Source organism: Colias eurytheme, chromosome 9 (assembly GCF_061535395.1).
Source record: "Colias eurytheme isolate Ceu_HAF_F1 chromosome 9, ilColEury1 Martin Lab GWU primary, whole genome shotgun sequence".
Lineage (NCBI taxonomy): Eukaryota > Metazoa > Arthropoda > Insecta > Lepidoptera > Pieridae > Colias > Colias eurytheme.
In genome coordinates this window covers 5627497-5648542 of record NC_142988.1, presented here as the reverse complement: position 1 = coordinate 5648542, position 21046 = coordinate 5627497, and the positions used below count along the sequence as shown (strand labels likewise).

General features: G+C 34.3%; 1 protein-coding gene across 1 annotated transcript in view; it reads left to right on the top strand.

The window, feature by feature from the left end:
* The window catches only part of dtn (transmembrane protein 132C dtn), a 54826-nt gene extending 33915 nt beyond the window's left edge, over positions 1 to 20911 (top strand). The window contains exons 2-20 of the mRNA XM_090105987.1: positions 3935 to 4766; positions 6179 to 6325; positions 7845 to 8112; positions 10034 to 10177; positions 10655 to 10829; positions 11077 to 11225; positions 12297 to 12498; positions 13554 to 13726; positions 14070 to 14238; positions 14605 to 14877; positions 15183 to 15317; positions 15463 to 15503; positions 15593 to 15794; positions 15955 to 16264; positions 16381 to 16483; positions 16708 to 16829; positions 17128 to 17423; positions 17680 to 17769; positions 18325 to 20911. Of these exons, the coding sequence (XP_089962113.1) occupies positions 3935 to 4766; positions 6179 to 6325; positions 7845 to 8112; positions 10034 to 10177; positions 10655 to 10829; positions 11077 to 11225; positions 12297 to 12498; positions 13554 to 13726; positions 14070 to 14238; positions 14605 to 14877; positions 15183 to 15317; positions 15463 to 15503; positions 15593 to 15794; positions 15955 to 16264; positions 16381 to 16483; positions 16708 to 16829; positions 17128 to 17423; positions 17680 to 17769; positions 18325 to 18524 (4031 nt within the window). The 3' untranslated portion in view covers positions 18525 to 20911. The remainder of the gene's footprint in view (positions 1 to 3934; positions 4767 to 6178; positions 6326 to 7844; positions 8113 to 10033; positions 10178 to 10654; positions 10830 to 11076; positions 11226 to 12296; positions 12499 to 13553; positions 13727 to 14069; positions 14239 to 14604; positions 14878 to 15182; positions 15318 to 15462; positions 15504 to 15592; positions 15795 to 15954; positions 16265 to 16380; positions 16484 to 16707; positions 16830 to 17127; positions 17424 to 17679; positions 17770 to 18324) is intronic.
* Positions 20912 to 21046: the final 135 nt, after the last annotated feature.

The window sequence follows — 21046 nt, the reverse complement described above, 5'->3', positions numbered from 1 at the left end:
GACTTGAAAACTTAATGGCACATTTTCAAAATCTTAATATCTAAGATAATGAAGTAACTAGTGGAATAGATTGCACTTAGAACTTTAACCAAATGAATATCAATATTTACAAAGTAGGTAAATAGGTAAATATTTTTAACAATCGTTCGTGAAAAAGCTTTCATTTGTAATTGACCTAAGATATTTGATGAGTGATTCTTTGTAGCTAAACGATAAATAAGTTTCCTTGTTTGATATTGCTCGATAAGAGAAGAAAATAGCAGTATATTACGCGTTTTAATTCATGATAGTATGCGTTTGTTACGCGATAATCGTTTAAAACAAAAAAGCTCTTGTGATTATAAAGAACGTTAGCTTTATCGAATTACTATGTAAATATTATCGCATGACTCAGAAAATGCACGGTTCCAAGAAATTTATCTCAAACATACAACCGAGTCAATATAAGCACATGACTTTTCACCTGTTTCTTTCTTTTACAGTATGTGTAACAGTGATAGCTAATGTTTGAGATCGATTCTTACAGCGTTGACCGTAATCGTAAGTTATTCGGCCAATCCCCGAGTACATAAAAATCCTTTATGCTGTAACCACTAACCAGTAATAAATATCGTTCATAAACAGGTTTACGAAATCGTAAACGATGCACAAATGCTTTTGTTCTTTGAGCACTTTTTCAAATATAACATAATCAAAGATTTACAAATAGCTCAGGTAGTTTTTATTCGTGCACTGTTTAAAATTCATTGCTCTATTTTTAAGTAGGCATATTAATTATTATTTATGTAAGCACTTAAATTGTACCATAAACGACTTAGATAAACTAAACTTAAAAAACAAAAATTAATTTTTATTATATGTAACAACACTTACATATAATAAAAATTAACTGTTTTCACGAGTCTGTTATGAACAAAAAAGAAAATATTATAATGGTTCTCATTTATTCTCCCTTATAATATTTAAAAGACAAATTACGTTTCAGTACCTCCTGTAAATGTGACAATACGGCAGAAGGTATTTAATTGAATGTGGTACTATAAATATGCTAATGTTGGCTTTCGTTATTCAAATTGAAAGAAACGGAGCAATTTATTTAGTAGCCACCCCGCCATGCACGAAGGGTGAACCATATTTTTTTATGCGCCGTTCTGTTACCTCGATTTTCTTCGGTTTATTGTTATTTTATACAAATTTTGAAAACCTCCATCGGCTTATGTTTAAAGAATATTGTTACAGCTACATTCCGGGTAAAAGATGAGATAATAACAAAACGATTAGCCTCAAGCTATAACATTTTATTACGAATCCTGAAATTATAATTTGATTAACATTTCGAAATATTATTTATTTGTTGAAATATATCAGTATTTTACAAAGAAACATTCAAATTGTACCTACATTAGACCGTTAACGATTAATTGAAAATGCGTAGTTTTCAAGTGTGATCATTGTAATGGTATCTGAATTATTATGAATAAGAAGTACATTTATTATAATATGAAAAGCCGTGTTGTGTAAAATGACATTTATTTCATAATGAGAAATAGTCGTAGTATCTAAGCAAACAAAAAAGCTTTTAAAATGAAGACGTCAAAATGAACACAGAAAATAGGTATTAATAACGTAAGGTAAGTATTTTTTGAAAAACAATTCTCAAATTACAAGAACCGCAGATTTTTATTACGACAAAGTATTCGCACTTCGTTAAATTCCCGGTTCGCAGTTTTAATTGCTTTTGCTGTTGTCGTAAAAAGAGAACATTCGGGAAGGCTTTAGTTTTCCCGATCGATTGGAGCGTAGAGGGCGATAGGCGTTAGGGTGAGGCACAAAGCATGATCGTTACTGCACAGATAATATAATATACTATAGGTAAGTTCCAGCCTAATCCAAGATAAAGCAGGCGTGACCGCTGCGCGATATGCGTCTTTATTGGACTGACCTTTGAAGGGCACTGAGACATTCTCCTTCAGTTTTAGGTTTTTCATGCATAAAAAGTGGAACTTTATAACTTGCCAGACAACTGTTTGTTTGTTTTGCTATCGACATTCTGCAAAATTGTGAACATGTGGAAAAATTAATGTCTATTACCTATTAGTAATTTCAGACTGGAAGATTTTATCATAATTGATATAATATAAATAAAAAATCGTATTCAGTTGAATATTTTTAATAGGCTGATCCAATTTTGTTTTAATCAACTCGACTTTCGAGGGTTCTCAAATTAAAATAACAAAAGCGGGACGGAGTTTAGTGTTAACAAGAATTGTTTTACCATTTATATCATACATTGTCATAAGACAATTATGTTTACAAAGGAATTTATAAATATGTGCTTTTGCTAGTAATACACAAATTAAAATAGTATATTACAAAGCTTTCAAAGGTTGTTAATTACGTTAAAGCTGTACAGCGACGGAAGATTTCATTAACGTACAAATATTAGCTCATTTATTACGGCTTCGTATTATGATGACAGTATGACCTCATCTATTTCAGAAATTAGCTGTCAGTACATCTGCCTCATTTATTATTTGTCTGTACATTATGTGCCCTGAATGTTTGAATATGAAACCGAATTATCTATACAATCATTGGTACTACAATTCATTAAAACTCTTTTAAATACTACATTTACAATATCTTGAATTAAAATTAAAATTTTATTTTTATTAACTTGACTGATTCCTCATAAATCTTTTGTCATTGTGTCATCGATGATTAAAAAACGTCAATTCCATTTTCAAATTTACGCGCCAGAACGTGCCAGAACCTAATACAATAACATACGGAAAATTAGAACACGTACTGATATCGTAGGAAAATATTACTCAAAATGCAATAAAGAGTATCATATCTTAGCGGGATTGAAAGCCAGCTACTCTTTGTTCTAAACGCGTCACGTGCTAAAGCTTTTTATTATACGTGCTCTATCCTCGCGACGGTGAGAGCTCTACGGCGCGTGTTCTGAAGAGTCATTCCGTTGCAAATGAAGCCCTCCCGTGCTCAAGGAAACCACTATTATCATATAACATTGTTTTAATAAGTGTTTGAAGTTGGAATTACTTTTATTGCTACTTTAGAAGACGAATGGCGATTCTTTGTGAACATGAGTTAATAAGTGAGTTGATAAGTTGTGACTTTTGAATTTTCTTAAAGTTACATATTAAATTAAAAACATGGAACATAAATATACTCGTGTACCTGCGTTATAAGGTAAATACGTGCAGTTTTCACGATTGATTTAATTGTAAGCAAACTTAATTACATACCTACTGTAATCAGAGTAAAGTTGTGAATAAAATTCGTTGTACATAACTATTTACTTTCAGGTTTAATTAAAAATTTATACGGAATCATGCTATGAATGTATTCCTGTAAATCATTATGCAAATGCAAAATGAACTTAATGAAGAGCGTAGAGACACGTTCCAATTGGAGAATGTGACACAAATCCCCGCAATCAGTGAGACGACTGACGATGCGACGCCTGACGATGCATTCGTCAAAGAAATTGTATTCAATTATTCATTCAATTCAGACCCGCTTTTAATATTAATGAGTCTTTAATTATTGCTGAATGCTAATCATAAATTTACATTACCGTTCGCTAAATGTTATTATTTAGGGCTAGAATAAATTAATAGGTACTAAACATTCATAATTCATTATATTGTTATTTCTTGTACTAGATTTTAACAGCCTTCATAATTAAAACAAAACCTAATAATACATTCAATTGTTTGTAAACACTGAGGCACAAAATATCTCACTGCATTACACGATTGCAGTTGGAAGCTCGCCAACATTTAAAGCGTTCTTTTATCTCTTGTCAACCAAAAAAATAAAAGTGTGCATTTACGTATGTCACGGTATTTACTAGTGATGACAATGTTATTTTATTGTTGCATTCACTTACATTGTTTGTTCACAGGTTCCGTGGTAGCGGTAGAAGTCCACTTCGAGAATAAAGACAGTGGATTTTTCCTCAAACACACGGCGAGATGGAATGGAGCTGGACCTCCACCGGAGCCGATGGGTACCGCTCTACCTGGTGCCCTTCTTTCTCTCGACCGTTTCACGGTTCTGCAAGGTTCAGCTCCGGCGTCAGTTAGAGCGACTTACGGGCCTTTTTCAACAAAGCAGACAGTGCCGGCTCGATATGCCGTACCTGATCCGTTAGAACCACCTCGAAGGAACGCAACATTACTTGAGTTACAAGACGCGACTGCTCACAGGCTCGACGTATCCGCCCACCTTGTATTCAGAGAATTACCACGCGATGCTCCTGTTCTGCGGGTTTTATTCCACACTGGTGGTGAAGGAGGTGCGCGTAGAGCTGCTTCACGACTTCGCAGAGTGTGCATAACACTACATGCAAGCTTAGGATCAAAAGTGTTAACCGCAACATGTGGCCCAGAAGGAGAAGAAGGTGCATGTCTTGCAGAGTTGACTGTGCCTGCGGCTTGGTGGCCCGCTGACGGCAAGGGGAAAAGGCCTCCACGAGCGCTTAAATTAGCTTATAGTGCAGCAGAAGCTAATAGTGGTGAAACTGGAGAAGGAGTATGTGGAAAAGTGTCAGTTCAACCCGCTTGGCCCTTGGGAACTGTGACGCTGGCCGGCGCACGTGCTGGGTACAGAGAGGCTCGGGCAGGCGACACAGCACTCCTTTTGCCACGCGCACCGTTATATCCTCATTTTCGTTTGCACATTCCTTTTGTGGTGCGCCGAGATGCGAGCCATTCTATCGGACATGTAGTAATCAGGTTAGTATTGTTCTAAATATCAATATTTTAAATATCTAATTAATTACAGTTAAAATGTTAACTTACTAGCTTACTGTTAATCAATTGTTAATAACTCATGAATAATAATTATAACCTTATTTGAATTAATTTTTATGATCGATCTTATTCATATTTAATGTATTTATTTTCAAATTTCAATTCGTATCAAATGAGACACGAGACGAAAATATTTCCATATCCTTGTTTACTTATTTCAAGTAAAATCAATACCAATCAGCGCTACCGAGTTATAACGGTTGTATAGTAAAGAGCCTTTAGAGAGCTCTTAAGTCCTGACATTGACGTGCAAATTGCTGTCATCATAAAACCTCTTTGAGTTGACATCAACTACGTCCCACACACTTTGTAAAATAACTACATATAGAAGAGGTTACATAATATTATGTTGGTACCCAAATAAGTGGGTAACTATTTGTTAAGTTACTTATGAATCTGTAAGGAATAAATAGCTTTCTATATTATTATTTTTTACTTAAGGCAATTTTGTAACAGCTTCCTAATATCGCTCTTGATATTTGTTATTGTATTAGGTTACATGTCTTCATAGTTCAATGAGTTTGAAAAATTAACAACTAGGTTTATTGCCTGAGCCTGAGCCAGAACAACTCGATATTAGAACTACGTTAATGAAGAGCTTTTAAGCAGTGCTTGACTTTTCGTTCAAAATCAGGTCAACGCGACATTTAAAATTCTCGATATTTTTTGTCATTTTAATATAAAAAAGTGAAAGTTTTTTTCTATTATAAAGAAAAAACATTGTAGAACTATTATTCAAATATCTGCAAACCAGGTAATTGGAAAAAGTCTTTCATCAAAGGCGAAAAGCAAAAAATAGAGGTTGGAAGGAAGAACATCGCAATTTAAATAATTAACTATTCAATCTAGCTTTGTTTAATGAATTACAATTTCAGATTTTTTCCTTCCCGATCGTTCGACCCGGTTCGAACATTTTGTTGACTTTACGAGCTGACTTTTACTTGCTATCTTAGTAAATTTGCAAGTCACTAATTGAATAAATTCCTTCCTTTGTTTATCTTTAATCATAAAGAACGTGACTTAGAACAGTAATGGTGTACGGATTTGCGAGAGAAATTATAGTAAAGCTAGGATACACGTTCATTGTTTACATAAATTCCTCCTTTGTAAATACGTTAAAAGATATAATTGTTATTTGTTCGCGCTGATTGAGTTTATTTGATTGCCTATGGATAGAAACAAATATGCAAAACAATGAAATGCCTGAAAAAAATCACTGAATTTAAACAAAGCGAGAACGCCGTTGTTATTGTTTCTCAAATATTGAGGATTAAAAAACATTTCCACTGTTTTAATGAAAAGTGAAATTGAAAAATAAACGATTGTTTTGGCAGGATGAAAGTGAAATCTGGTTTGAGGTTGGTGAGTGTGACTGCGGCGAACTCTCACTGGGCGGTGACCGCGGAGGTGAAGCCTAGGAGCGCTACTGTGACAGCTACCCGACTTGAGCAACCACTTCGAGACGATAGTGGGCTAGAACTGTAAGTGTTTCTTTAATAAACGTACTGAAATATTCCTCATAAAAGATAATTTAATGCTTTAAATGTTCTTCAACATATGCTCAAACTTTTTCACAAAAATGTAAAGTCTATATTTTTATTAGGACGTAGGTAATCGAATATCGATTTTCGAGTAAATATTATCTTTAAATTATTAAAATGTCTGCTTTAACCGGACACCTAATATATTATTATCTACCTAATTGAAAAATTAAACTGTATGCCCTATTTTGAGCTTTGAGAATTTAAATACCTAATGCAACTAATTTTAGTTAGTTGCTAGAAAAGTGACTCAGTTAAAGTTAACAGTTGAAATAAATTCGAAAAGGGTTGAAATAGTTTCGTATTTTCGTATAATTTTAAATTAAAGTAAACAGTTGAAATAATTTCGTATGGGTAATTTGAACACGAAATTATGTATTTTCAGCCCTATACGAGAATATACATTTTTGTCAAAACGAAACATTTGAATAATATTCAATCCTAATACGAATGATCTTACTTCGATATAAAAATGTAATAGTATCTAGCAGATACAATTTCATAAAGTAAACGAAACGCATTCCAATTGAAGAAAAGCAATTTGAGAAAATAAGTTTTATCTTCATAAAGTTTAAATAAAGTACAAAGTTAGGCAGATCTCGGTAAATTTCCCCGAGGATACATTAAAGAGAAAACCTTTTGTTCACTTGATAGTAAAATTTAAATGCGGCTTCTAATAATACCTACGTTATTTTAGACAGCCTATTTTTCTTGTTCGTCATTTTAACGAACAACTCATTTTATTTATATTTAAAGTTAATTCTTTTAGGGCTGATTTTTCAAACCTTGGTTAAAAATTATTCGTCGAATAATGTATAAAACTACCATTTTAAAAACGGATTCTAATTATCCGTACTTGACAGTTTACGTGACATTTTAATATTATCGTGTAATACTTTATTGGACAGATAAGTTTTAACCAAGCATTGAAAAATCGGCCCTTACTAGATGAATTTAATCAATTTTTTGATTAACTTTAAATAAAATTGTCAGATGTTGTTTTGAATCATATACAGTCATTGTTTAAACATTCATTTATATACATTGTTAATTTTTCACTAGTTTAACATTTGCAATAAACACGTCGTTCTTGGCAGGGTTTATTGGCACAGTGCCTATTTAAAATGGAGTTTAACGTTTTGCATATACAATTAAAACAAACTAAATGTTAAGTAATTCAAAGTAAGAAAAGTCCCTGTTTACAATGATAAATCTAATTATTATTTATACATACATATTATGTTAGTGGATGGCTTGGTATACATTGCACATAAAACGATAATGAGATTAATTGCTATAGTTATAGATATGTCAATCTTACTCTATCCCAGATATTATCTAACAAAAAGACGTTACCTTGACAATCATAATCCTAAATCAGATTGCATATCTAAAATCAATACCACAAATTAGTTCCAGCAATCCTTTCAAATATTGAATAGCTACTAATTCCATACAGGGACGAAGAAGACACTAGTGGTGCGGGAGGTCCAGGATGGGAAGAAGTTCTAACATGGTTAGTGGAAGTCGGCGCTGAAGGAGAAGGTGACGCTGAGGGTTCAGAGGGAGAATCGGGTCGTGGTACAGCTCGTATCAGCTGGTCAGCAAGAGTATCGTCTACACCTAGTGGTACTTCCACTACCGAAGAGACTCCTCATGAACATCGAGTGAATACTCGACTGGATATTGAAAAGGATGATATTCAAGCTGTCCTGCCGATTTCTAAGGTATGTATTTTAGTACATGTCATTTACGGTTAAAAAATGAATCTTGTTATTTATAAAGATTGTGATGAGTTAAAAATAAAATTTTAAACGTATAATAGTATTAATATATAATAGTACAAATCATTAGTGAAAACAGAACCTATTGTGTTTTTAATGAGTGGATAACTTAATTTTGAGTACATGATAACATCTTTGCATAGTTATTGAAATCATTATTACAAAATACCATAGTTCGTTACTTCTGATTAAACTCATTAAACGGTTATAAAGTTTCCAATGAGCTACGATAATATTTAAGCTGATTATCATGCTATTATAATTCACTTAATTTTACGACTACCTCGATCGAGTCTGCCGCACGAAATTCACAATTTATTAAGACACCGATAGTAAAGATAAATTAAGTAGTTTCATCCTCAATAATTAATGGATCAGGGGAACGAAGAGCACTTTTTAAGGTATTAACGCAATAACGATATCTTTATTGACTCTCAAAGGTTCTTAGATTGACTGAGGATTACCAACTAATTGGGTTGTAATGGTATCGTATTGAGAGATAATATATTACTTAAACACTCACCTTGGCTTTTTAGTATTATTACTGTTACACGATAAGATCACTATCGAGTATTAACCTAGATTGCTAAAATTAAATCAATAAGTATCAAATGAAACAAGTCAAGTACGTACCGTATTATTTTATGTACCTTTTACCTATCCGCCTAGATGGTTTTAAATTACAAACCTCAACACATTGATATTTTATGAATGTAGAACCTGTGGTTAAACTAAACTAAACTATTTTAGACAACATACATAATATAATATGTTGAAATAATTAATAGTTTAAATTATAAAAAAACATAGTATAATTTAAACCTCTAAGTATTTACCAGGTGTAACGTTTAACAGGTATAATATATAATGTGTAAAAAAAAACACAACGTTATTACCGTACGATCCATTTCCTTATAATTAAATTTACCCGCTTAGTGGATACAGACTATAAAATGAAGCTATTATAATAATCTTCTTGTGTGGCTCGTAAATTGAAAACACTTCTATCAGTGAAATATTTCTCTAAAGTTATTAGCGTCAGTTATTAAGTTTCCCTTCGGGCAATCAGCGGCCATGCGGTTTCATTGATGGACAAAACTCATTTCGTGATGGAATATACCTAACAGATAATTAAAACAGTCGTAGCCGATACAAATGAATCGACAAATGAACTAACTGTAAGTGCGTGCTCTCAATTAGTATGATATCATTTTATTGCCGCAACATATATAGAAGTTATTGTGAGCCGTTATCTTTCAAATTAATTAGGGTACATAAATGCCGACACTTAAATGTGGTTTATATTATTGTCGTGACAATTATTTTCTATTATCATATTATGTTCTTTGCTTCAATTTACTCGTGTATATTATGTTAAATTTAAAAATACAAAATCTTCGAGGATTACGTTGAAATGAATCTAAATTTCCCAAGTAAGTTCCCAAGCTTTAAAATGTAGTATGAATATCGTATTCAAAGATAATAGAGGATTCGTGCTTACATTATTTCGTCTATCCAAGGTCTATAACGTAGGCTTCATTAAAAAATATATACGTAACAATTTAAACTACTTACATAATATTTAATATAATCGATACTTCAAATTTTGTAATATAATTATTATACTAAGAATAGTACGCTTTTTAATATTAAAAAAAATTGATTGAGGGTATAGGATTTATAAAAAATCTTTGTATTATTATTTTTGTACCACGGTACAGCGTAATATATCTAATTCCGCATTATTCTATGGGGTCTAATCCCGCCCGGGATGTGATTTTTTCCCATTCTTTAAAATTTGTCATTTATAAAGCAAAATTGAATGCGACAAAACTAAAAGTTATATATCATAATATTTGTTTAGAACTGGGAGGTGTTAAACACAGCAGTGCTCACGGGTCGCCAAGTATCGCAAGCGATGAAGGTGCTGATAGTATCGCAAGCGGGGCAGGTCGCTGACGTCACGCTCCAGAGCTCTTGCCACTCGGAGGACGAGAGTGTCCTCAAAGTGAGTAACACAATTAATAGTGGCCGTAATGGGTGCGCACTTCAATAGATTGGAGGCCATATCGAGCGAAGGGTCGCTCTATTTGCTGATAGTACACTTATGACCACATCTTACACGTACTTGTGTCAAGGTGCTAACTGCTAAGTGATTAATGTTACACATTATCGACCTAAAAGCACCCACCATCCAGTAAAAATATTAAAGCCTCTTAGTTAGGTCATTAAAATGCTGATCAGTTACTTCTCCGCACAGAAAAATGTATACAGACGAAAAATTAAGTGTTCCTGACTTGTTAAGTGCTCTCAATAAATTTTCCTCAAGAGGTCAAATGTTAAGGGACATTTTCGAGGCCTCGTAAAGTACGGGAGGTTAATTGCCTTTCTGAAAAGAAAAATCTATTCACAAAATTCATCCCATAAGGGTCATTAACGCCCTAGAGTACGTACTTGTATGGATACCCATTCTTCTCTTAAATAGGTATCGTCATCGTGCAGTTCCGTCTATGTGGATGGATCAGAAATTCGAGGATCTTCAAACGCTTCAGTGATTGTGAAATATGGAACATATACCGGCCTAGCAAGATTCACTGTTTGGATGCCGGAATACCCGCTCGAAATCGACGTGGATGATAATAGACTATCACAAATTAAAGGTAAAGCCGCATTCTATTTAATCTACAAAACATATGTGTATTAAAAATAACAATTGCTCGTTAACAAAACGAAATGTTTTTCTGAACATTTCTGTTGCGTTCCATTTATTATTCGGCCGATGGGAGCCGTTTCGTGTTTCATGTAAGGAAACAATGTTAAAATCGTCATAGTTTTTTTTCATACGCGAATGTACAACCTACATTCCATCTGCATATTGACCTAGATGGGGCATTGTTTTCTTCCCAGGTTGGAAAGTTTTAGATGAAACGAACGCTAAAGACAGATTAAAAAGGTCTCTTTCGTCGAGGGGGTGGGGGGCAACCAGACCCGATGGCCCTAATACCTTGACGGATCAGCGCTCTTGCCGGCTCAGATACCAACAAAGCAACGTTGAGGTTTGTACTAAATAACGCTAAAAATATAAAAGACAATTTTAATTTTTAATAGGCCTCAATATTAAGTCCATGACGTAAGTAGCGTACGAATCAGGTCACATCAAAACAATAAAAACTTTACTTGACCTAGCCTTGTGTCGATAAAACTCAGCAGTTCTCACTGAAATGTATCGTCATTTCGTATAAAAGTTTCTATTTATAGAATTTTTAGATATAGACAAATTGGAAGCCGAATGGTGTTAACCTAGCAAATGTCCGTTTGAAATTTTATACATACTTTATACTTAATAAATATTCAAGCAATTTACTGTGAGTAATGAAGGAAACTAAATACTTAGCTTTAGATATTTTTCGCTTAAATTGTAGCAGAGCTTAATAGCTTCAGAAATCGATTAATACGATACCGGTGCAATAAATCATCTGTGTACTTCAGTATTTTATTTACGACGATAAATTATTGGTAATCTGTGTCAACACATTTTGCATCCTGGAAGTTAGCCAATTTATGCTTTAGACAAAATAAGTCGAACATGGCCATCCACCTAAATTCCTATATTATAGAAAATAGAATAACGGATCTTTGAAGTGTCTATATGAATTTGGCACTCTATCAAACGGATCCTGTTTTTAGGGATATCTTTTTTTCTTGCATTTTTATTCGATAGAATTTGTTATATTGAAGAGTAACCGGAAGATTATTTTAAATTAATATCGTTGTTTTCTTCTTTCTTGCTATATTATTATTAAATGCTATACATATCATGACATATTATCTGTTATTGGTATGGATGTTTGTTAGGTACTCGAACACGCAAAAACTATTGAACAAATTTTGATGATATTTGGAGTGTTTATGTATCAGCTTTTGACGACTTACGTTTCGAGTTATATTTTATTAGTCCGGAATGAACTCGAATATCTTAAAAACATTACAAAACTATAGAAATAGTCGTTTTCGCCCACCAATTTTTCCGCATAACATAGTTAATTTATCATATTACGAACAAATTAAATAATACGTCATAATAATAACATGTTTATTATTATGCCTAATAAAATGTATATCCACAGGTATACGCGCGTTTCCTAGCCAAAGACCACGACTCAGGTCGGGTCTCCTACTTCGTGTCCCGACGCACGTGGCTCAAAGTGACGGAACTAGTGTTGTCTCTGATGCGTGTATCGGACCCGCGTATCGCGTCACTACGGAACCGCGTGTTACAGGGACGCAGTACTGGACGCACTGAGGTGCAAGTGCTGTCGCCTATAACGGGTAAATATAAATAGGTTTTTTTGAAGTGAAAACTTCTTTAGCGGCGTTGGGTATAAAATCTTAAACTCGCGTCAGGACACGTGACCTGATCGAAAAGCGTAAGACGGATGGATATCAAACATGCTCAACGTTAATAATCAAGTTTTCACTTCTGCCGGCACTCCCGGAGTGCAACCCGTCTTTTTTTTTAATAATACATTATATGTTAAATTTTTGCCAAAGCACATGAGCAAAGTGACTTAACAGACACTAATTATTGAATTAATATAATTAATAATTAATTAATTAATTATTTTTAATTATTTTATTATTATTACTTGTACACGTAATTGTATACATATTTTTGGCGCGTATTCAAGCGTTATTGATAATCTAGACAAAAAATACTAAAGAAGTAATGAGTTTGCAAAGCAAATTCAATTAACCAATTAATGATTTCGTTCCTTAATTTAAATTCATTGCGCCAACTCTACATAAATATCCGAGAATATTTCTGTCTGGATTCTTAATTTTCGTTATTTTATTTTTCACTACCTACTATTAACACGGCGTTATTCTATGCAACATAAAGTTTTCTGTGAAAAATCAACTGTGTAACTGAAACAAGTCCGTGTAAAAACAAAATGCGTATTAAATTACGTAACTCGAGTCTAAGTGTTCGTATTACGACTGCTCATAATTACCACAATTATGGCTAAGAAATACTTAACCTGGAATTCTGAGCTTTTGTACGGTGTACTGTTTCTATTGTTTCTAGAAGGGAAATAATAATATGAATGTTGCAAACAAGTCTTTTAATCAAGCCTCGTTTAAGCCTATAATTACCTCCTACTTGTGTCCGAAAACGCCTACCTACTAACTTTACTCTACTAAATTGATTTATTTAAACATTTTCAAGTATCCTTGAACAAGTTTGAAAATTAGGTTTACTGGACAACAATTATAAAATACCATTCGATTATTAAAGGCTCTATAATATGAGATTTTTGAAAAAAAGTGGTTGTCAATAAAATGCTTGGAAAAAAAAAGACATAAAAATAACATCTTTATTACAGGCCGTGTAATTGGTCTCCGCGAGGTCCGTGTGGTCAACGACAAGGTGTCGATTACCCGGCTCCTAGTGCGAGTGATATCTGGTTTACAACTGAACATTTCTCCAGACACGGCCATTGAAAACGGATACGTGTCCGAAACTACTGTTACAAGACGATTGACAGCCCAATACCAGGTGAGATGGGGCTTCGGAAGCTTTAGTGTGATTTATTAGGGCAGGAAATTGATTTATCGGAACGTAGACGTGAAGGTAGAATCAAATTGTTCGATGAATTTTCGTTTCAAAGGATGTAGTATATTTGAAAATTATAAATATGCTCTGTTAAAATAACTATACGCAATACACATTAATCTTTTTTTCAGTTTTAAGATGGCATAAGAAATGCTGACTTCGATTTAATTTTGCCAATATGACCTTCAAATTACTTTTTAAAAATAGCATTTTTTCTTTTACTATTTTAATTCTGAATCTCCTTCTCAATCAATAATTATTATTATTTTTTTCTTCTTTATTACAGGAAGGGCTTCTAGACATAGACATAGAGTTTTCCGACGGAACTCACACAGCACTCCGCGATGTGGCCACATCGGACTATCACTTGCTTGTGGAAAGCTTGGATATCGAAGTTGTGGCCTTTGCGCCCATGCTGGCTTCTGTACATCCTAGAGTTATTGCTGTTGGTGAAGGTATGACATATTATTTTGAGAAATATTAACGAATCCAGATATGTTTAATTAAAATAAAGAGTAAACGTAAGTTCATTATTAATTATGAGAAATTTGAATTTCTTTTTTGATAATATAAGGTTTTATCTCGTGCTGAAAATGAGCTTTTTATTATTTTTTCAATAATTAACGTGAGTTCATATTGTTTGTTATTTTAACTGACAAGCTAATATGGGGGTTATCATGATGTTTTAAATTTCCAGTGTGAGAAATTGATGGCGCTAGACGACCTGTAATTTTTCTACATTAGAAATAATACTATAAGACATCATGGTACGGTAGCTTTGAATCTGGCCATAAGATTAATATAAATCTAATTTATCACAGGTAGCGGCGAACTTCTACGCGTAACCCTCCTAACTCCCGACCAGTGTCGTTCCGGTCCGATCCGGCGAGTATCTCTCCCCGGGAAAGGCGACACCAAAACTCCCGCGAACATTAAGAACATTCCCGGGGCTCTAGCCACAGCTGCTGCTAGTGTTGATGTCGACTTCACTGGAACTGATGCTCCACAGAGACCAGATACACCGCAAAATGATGATATCATGGCTAGGGGTGGGATCAGAACTGGAATGAACGATCTGACTGATCTGCTTAAAGGTAAAGGTGTATTGAGTTGGTTGATAGTTCTGTTGAGTAGTTATTTTTTTGGTATGTCAAATTAAGTAAAGTAACAATATAGTCGTATTAAAAATTATTTTATGTTATCTTATAAATCAATTTTGTTTTGTGTTAGAGATATTGAAGTAATAATATTGATATAATATAATTAAAACCTAATAATTCATTGTAATGTAGGTAATAGGTATACAATCTTAGTTATCCAAATTACTGTACCAAGTAGAATTATTATTAAAAAAAACCCTCTAATAAAACCAATACTAAACTACCATTTGTGTTTGTAGATATTTCACGTATTAAAGATGAAAACAACCACAATCCCACAGTGCAAGCGCAGCAATACGGATCCATTCACCGACCGAACGCCGCTCACCATCCGAGGCATATTGCGCAGAAAAATGAGTCGCAAGTACAAATCGGTTGGTATTACATATAAATATTATATGTTTATTCCATGAAAAAATAGGGAGGACAAGAACATTATTTTATATAGAGAAAAAAAATATTATAAATATTGGGTATGTTTACTGAACTCAAATTTAACCAATAATTTTGTCGTTACAGGAATGACTATCTTACTGGGAGCATTTTGTTTTGCGATAATGGTAATTATTATTTATTTCACTATTCATTCTATGTTAATTGGACGATCTTTTTCTTATTCTTTAATCCCTATTTTTATTTATTTTTATAGGTATTTGTGGTGTCATGTGTTGTATACGCATACAAATTGAAAAGAGTGAACAGTCCAGGAGGTGGTGGATGTAGAAACAGTCCCGGAGCTACTGAAAGTGGACGCTTACAAGTTACTAATTTGGTTGGAACTACACTTGGTCTAGCTAAAGAGAAGCCCTCAAGGGAGTCTACTACTAATGCCCATGATTGGGTGTGGCTTGGTAAGATGACATGAAAATTAATGATAAATTAATAACATCACGATGTGATCACAAATAACTAAATATTTAGGTAGATAAAATGAATGATAAAAGTTTCCAGTTTTCAATAAAATATCTGTTAAGGCATATAACTAATTTTTATTACACTGTTCATTTACAGGAAGGGCAACAATCGAAAAGAACGGCAACCGCCACCCAACAAACAGAAACTCGATGCAACCGATGCAATGCGACAAGGGGAACAACAACCAAGAGATGCGCATAACGTCCAACCCTTTGAACTACAACTACGTCGACCCAGATGATGCAATCCGAGATAATGGAAACATTATGGTCACCAGCTTCGATAACCCCAACTCCATAGAATTACCATCGCAGAACGAGAAACGGGACAGGATCATAGATTCGACGACATATTGCAAGAAACCCTCGAGACACGCGCGGACAAACTCCGGAGACGGTCATTGGCAGTAAGATTATCATTGCCATCATTTCTTGCATGCTTCACAACCACACAGACATTACATGCTGACTAGATGTTTGCTACTATTTTTGCATTTGTGTATAATGTGTTGTGTAATTTTAGGGATACAAATAACCAAGACGAGTATCGACCGCCCGTGCCTCCGCACAGAAACTCTTCGACACCTCAGCCTCAAGTACCGGTGCCACCACGGAATTCCAATAAAGTGAGTTGCCATTTCATTTTTTGTTGTAACAATGAATACCAACTTGATCCCTCATTTCCTCTTGTACGAATGTATATTAAGATTATGTGCTTCTCCAGAAAATAATCTATCTCTCCACAAAATTTTATTCAGATCCGATCAGATGTTTTTACTTGAAATAGTAACTAAATCAGTATGATTACTTTTCAAACTTTCAAATCTTTATAATAATGATCTTCTTGCAGATTTTGCCGGAGTCAGTCATGCCACCAGCTAGACGAAGCCACTCCAGGAATCATCATAAGAAACACGATCGCGAGCACGAGCCTACCAAGAGATCTCCGGAAAATCAACGCCACCCAGACCGGTACGTTTTTTTATATAAATTTTTTTATTTATTTACTCTTTATTGTACAACATATTAAAATGAAAGTACATAAAACAAAACCATTTAAATTGTACAAATGGCGGCCTTATGGCTCAAAGCCGTCTCTGCCAGGCAACCTTCAGGCAAAGGACAAATTATAACTTAAGGTAGCCAATTTATAATAACTGCTTCTACAACAAATACCTATCTAGATTTGAGAGTTGAAATAATATTGTTTGATTGTGTAATATTTTCATAATATATTCAAAATTTAATTGAAATCGTGTCTCCATTTCAGAATTATTGATTTGAATAAAGCCGAGTCCCCATACATTCCGAGCCGAGAAATTAAAGACCAATACAAACGCGACTCTTACCCTCTTCGACTCCGCAACGACTTTGACGACGATCCAATGGAAAACCTTACTGATAAGGACGATTGTGCCAGATTATTTGAGTTTGATAACGATGCTCCTCTTATCATGGAGAATAAGGACTATCGAGAGATTGTTGGCCTCAACAGAGGAACTGATGACTCACGACGCACCTTCACTAAGCCGGAAAGCCCTGACTACATGCACGACTCTGGAATCGGTAATATTATTATGTATTTTATTATACCACTTTTCGATCGTAATTACTATTTGGAACACTTTCATTGTTCATTTTAAAGGTTTTTTTAATCCTATTACGTTCTTACGCTATCCTTCTGAGTTGTAAGAATGCAAAAAGGAGTAGGTATTTTATTTCGAAAGTAACTTTTATTAAATGTTAACCTTTTTTACTTTTATTGAATTAGTTCTATGAAATGGTTCTATCAATATTAAATCGTAATCTCTGTCATTTTCAGGTCTACCTGATTTGCAAATGAGACACAAGAGTAAATCAAAGGATGCTAATGGCAAAGGAGATTTCGTTGAATTGTCCAATCAAAATAAAGGTAAGATATTATGTTTAACTATTTTTCATTATTATATATGACTGTACTCCTTTTTTACCTAGATGATTGGTAGAAGTGTAGAATTCTAGAGTAAAATTTTAAGGAAATGTTAAATTACCAATAGTGAAGCATTCGTTTATTTACCATAGCCATAGGCAAATTTCTAGCTCCCTAGAATCTCTATCTCTTTTAAATTATAAAGTAAAATACTTAACTATTGTGCGCTCCATCTATTATAGACAGAGCGTACCTATTATAGACAGAGAGCACCTATTATAAACAGAGCGCACCTATTATAGACAGAGTGCACCTATTATAGACAGAGTGCACCTATTATAGACAGAGTGCACCTATTATAGACAGAGTGCACCTATTATAGACAGAGTGCACCTATTATAGACAGAGTGCACCTATTATAGACAGAGCGCACCTATTATAGACAGAGCGCACCTATTATAGACAGAGCGCACCTATTATAGCACGTACATTTGCACTAACTATACCTCCAGGAACTATTCTGTACTTTATGTCTAATAGACAAATTGTTTCCACCAGGAACCCCATCCCCCGAAGTGAAGCGCGCCACCATAGTGGGCAACCCGATGTACTCGCGCGGGGCCGCGGGTGTGGGGGGAGCGGGCACGGGGGGAGCGGGGGCGGGGGGAGCCGAGCCAGCCGTAGAGCCGCTCGGCCTCGACGACCTGCACATGGACTACGATCAAATCATGCACTATTTCCATAACCTCAAGGTATAAACCGCCACCGCTCACCGTCCCCACGCTTCTAGTGTAGACGTTGCTGCTTGCGATACCGCTCGGCTGCCGCGTTCTATCATATCGTACCGCGTACGTCGGTGTCTACGTAATCTACTTATGAATTAGAGCCTGACTTTTGATGCATTTAATGTCGATGTAGTATAGTATTTTATATGACTACGTTTTATACGAATATACATTGTGTCGTGCAGTATTAATTAATGTAAGGACGTGTAGCTGTGCATTAACGGTATTGTCTCATAGAAGTAACGTTAGTCTTGTCGCAGCGAGTATAATGTACGCCTCGGTAGCCCTACCTTTATATTACGTCTAGTACCGCCTCTATATCGATGACATCATCCCCTATATTTTATCTCGTAGACAGCTAGAATAGAATCCGTCTCTTCTCACTAACCTAGAAGTAGCACATCTCACAGTCGATCACAATAATCAGTAATCACATTGCAATCGCCGCAAACTATGACTCATTCGATAAAATTTTTCGCAGGAATCGAACGCCTGAGTAGAGCAGATCATTGCAAAGATCCGGCAGATATTGTCTACGTTTAAATATCAGCATATCACCAAAGCTGCTCCGATCGACGTATACAATGCGCCCGCCGGAGCGAGCGGCGCCGGGCGCGAGGATAGTACTATTGACTCACTCAACAACAACCTGCCGCCAAGCGACGCACACACACACAGTGCCGCGCACACGCAGGTGCTCTGTGACTCGATCGCGCACAGAAACACCTTTATGAAACGCCGCCTTAAGTTCCTCCTGGAACACTTAAGCGAGGCGTACGAGTAGAGTTGTTGGTCAATATATTATCCTCCGTACAATATGTGTCCGAAGTGGATCCTTGCAGTGATCGAAAACGATATAAACTATGTAATTGTTTTATACGTATACCTGTAACGTTTAACGTATTTACTCTAGTCATCGACAAAGTTGCACATGTTTATGTATTTAATGATGTATCTGTGTGCATGTAGTTAATACTCAAATATATTATAATCTATGATATAATGTTGTAGATAGATCGCGTTGTTTGTCTGTTTGACGATATGACTTCTTTGGTTTTGGTGTCTCGTTAATAAAATAATATAATATACGAGCTTTTAGCGGTTGGAGCTATAATTATTATCCAAATACCAAAATAAAAAAAACGTTGCATTTTTCTCTGAATAGTATGTACATATTTTCCATTATAGATGATGTGAAAACGCTACCTCACTTATGTCTTAACTTATAGCTTAGCAATTACATAGATCCATGAGCAAAGCAAAATGTATTTATATAACAACTATTTAATACGCGTATTTAATTATTATTTTAGGTTCTACATAATTTATTCCACTTCTTTTTCCCTTAACAAAGACATGAAATAGGCTTTAAGACTGCAATTTGCCAGTGTTTAGAAAATATAAATTAGTTTAGGGACTATTTATAAGACAAACCTAGTCAAATATGTTTATGTAAGGGCTAATTTTTATTTGCTCAAATTTACTGTTTTCAATAAAATACTGAATATTTTACGTTCCTATTGTTTTACCACTTCATTTATTGATGTTGAACAAAATAAAATTTGGCCTAAAATATCTTCCACGTTTGTGTAACTTTATATCTTGGGACATTACTGTACAACGTTCTATACACACGTACATTATATCTCAATCAATATTGTATAACTTTGTGATAATATGGCTGCTCTTGTTGATTTTTGGCGGCCGACTTTAAATTAAAAAGCCATATCATATTATGAAATCTAGTTGCTTGTATCATATATTGTAATGTATCTTATTAATTTATTAAAATGTAAATTGCATTTACTTGTAAGTTAGTTTTATAGGTTTTGTAAATATTGTTATGATGTTATATAATTTATAGGTATGTGTGCGAAGATACAAAGGAAATAGATGTATAAATGTGGTAGAGTTGCTTATATACTATCGACAGAGTAGGCTGCACTGAATTATATAATAAAAGTTTCATGTCTGTTCTTATTGTACACGGAATAGTAAATGTAATTGATCTTGTAATTGTGTATTGATGTGACCCTTCTAGAAGATGTTTCTAGCGAAATCTCCCTTTTATGTTAACTATTTTTTCCTTTTCAAAGCAAACTGTTATAACGATCTATTCAGCTTTAACTTTAATCTGATAATATTGATATTATTCGTAACGTTTGGGCTTTTGTCGTTAGTTTAGGGACAAGTCACAGATCACTTATATACCTACATTATGCAGTAGAATTTGTTACTATAACAATTGTTTTTGTTGGGTTTTTCCTTATATAAAGAAGTTTATTAATAAATTATTGCTACAGACTGAGGCTTGTCACGAGAATCCCATAATGAAATGTCAAATATAATAAACAATTATGAAAAAATCCAGTTGTTTTTTATTTACATCATCCGAATCTATGAGAAATAATCAAAAACACTGAAAGGTGGCCGATTTGATGAAAACTAAAACTGCATTATTAGTTTTTTGATAAATCAATATTCCTTACCAGTTA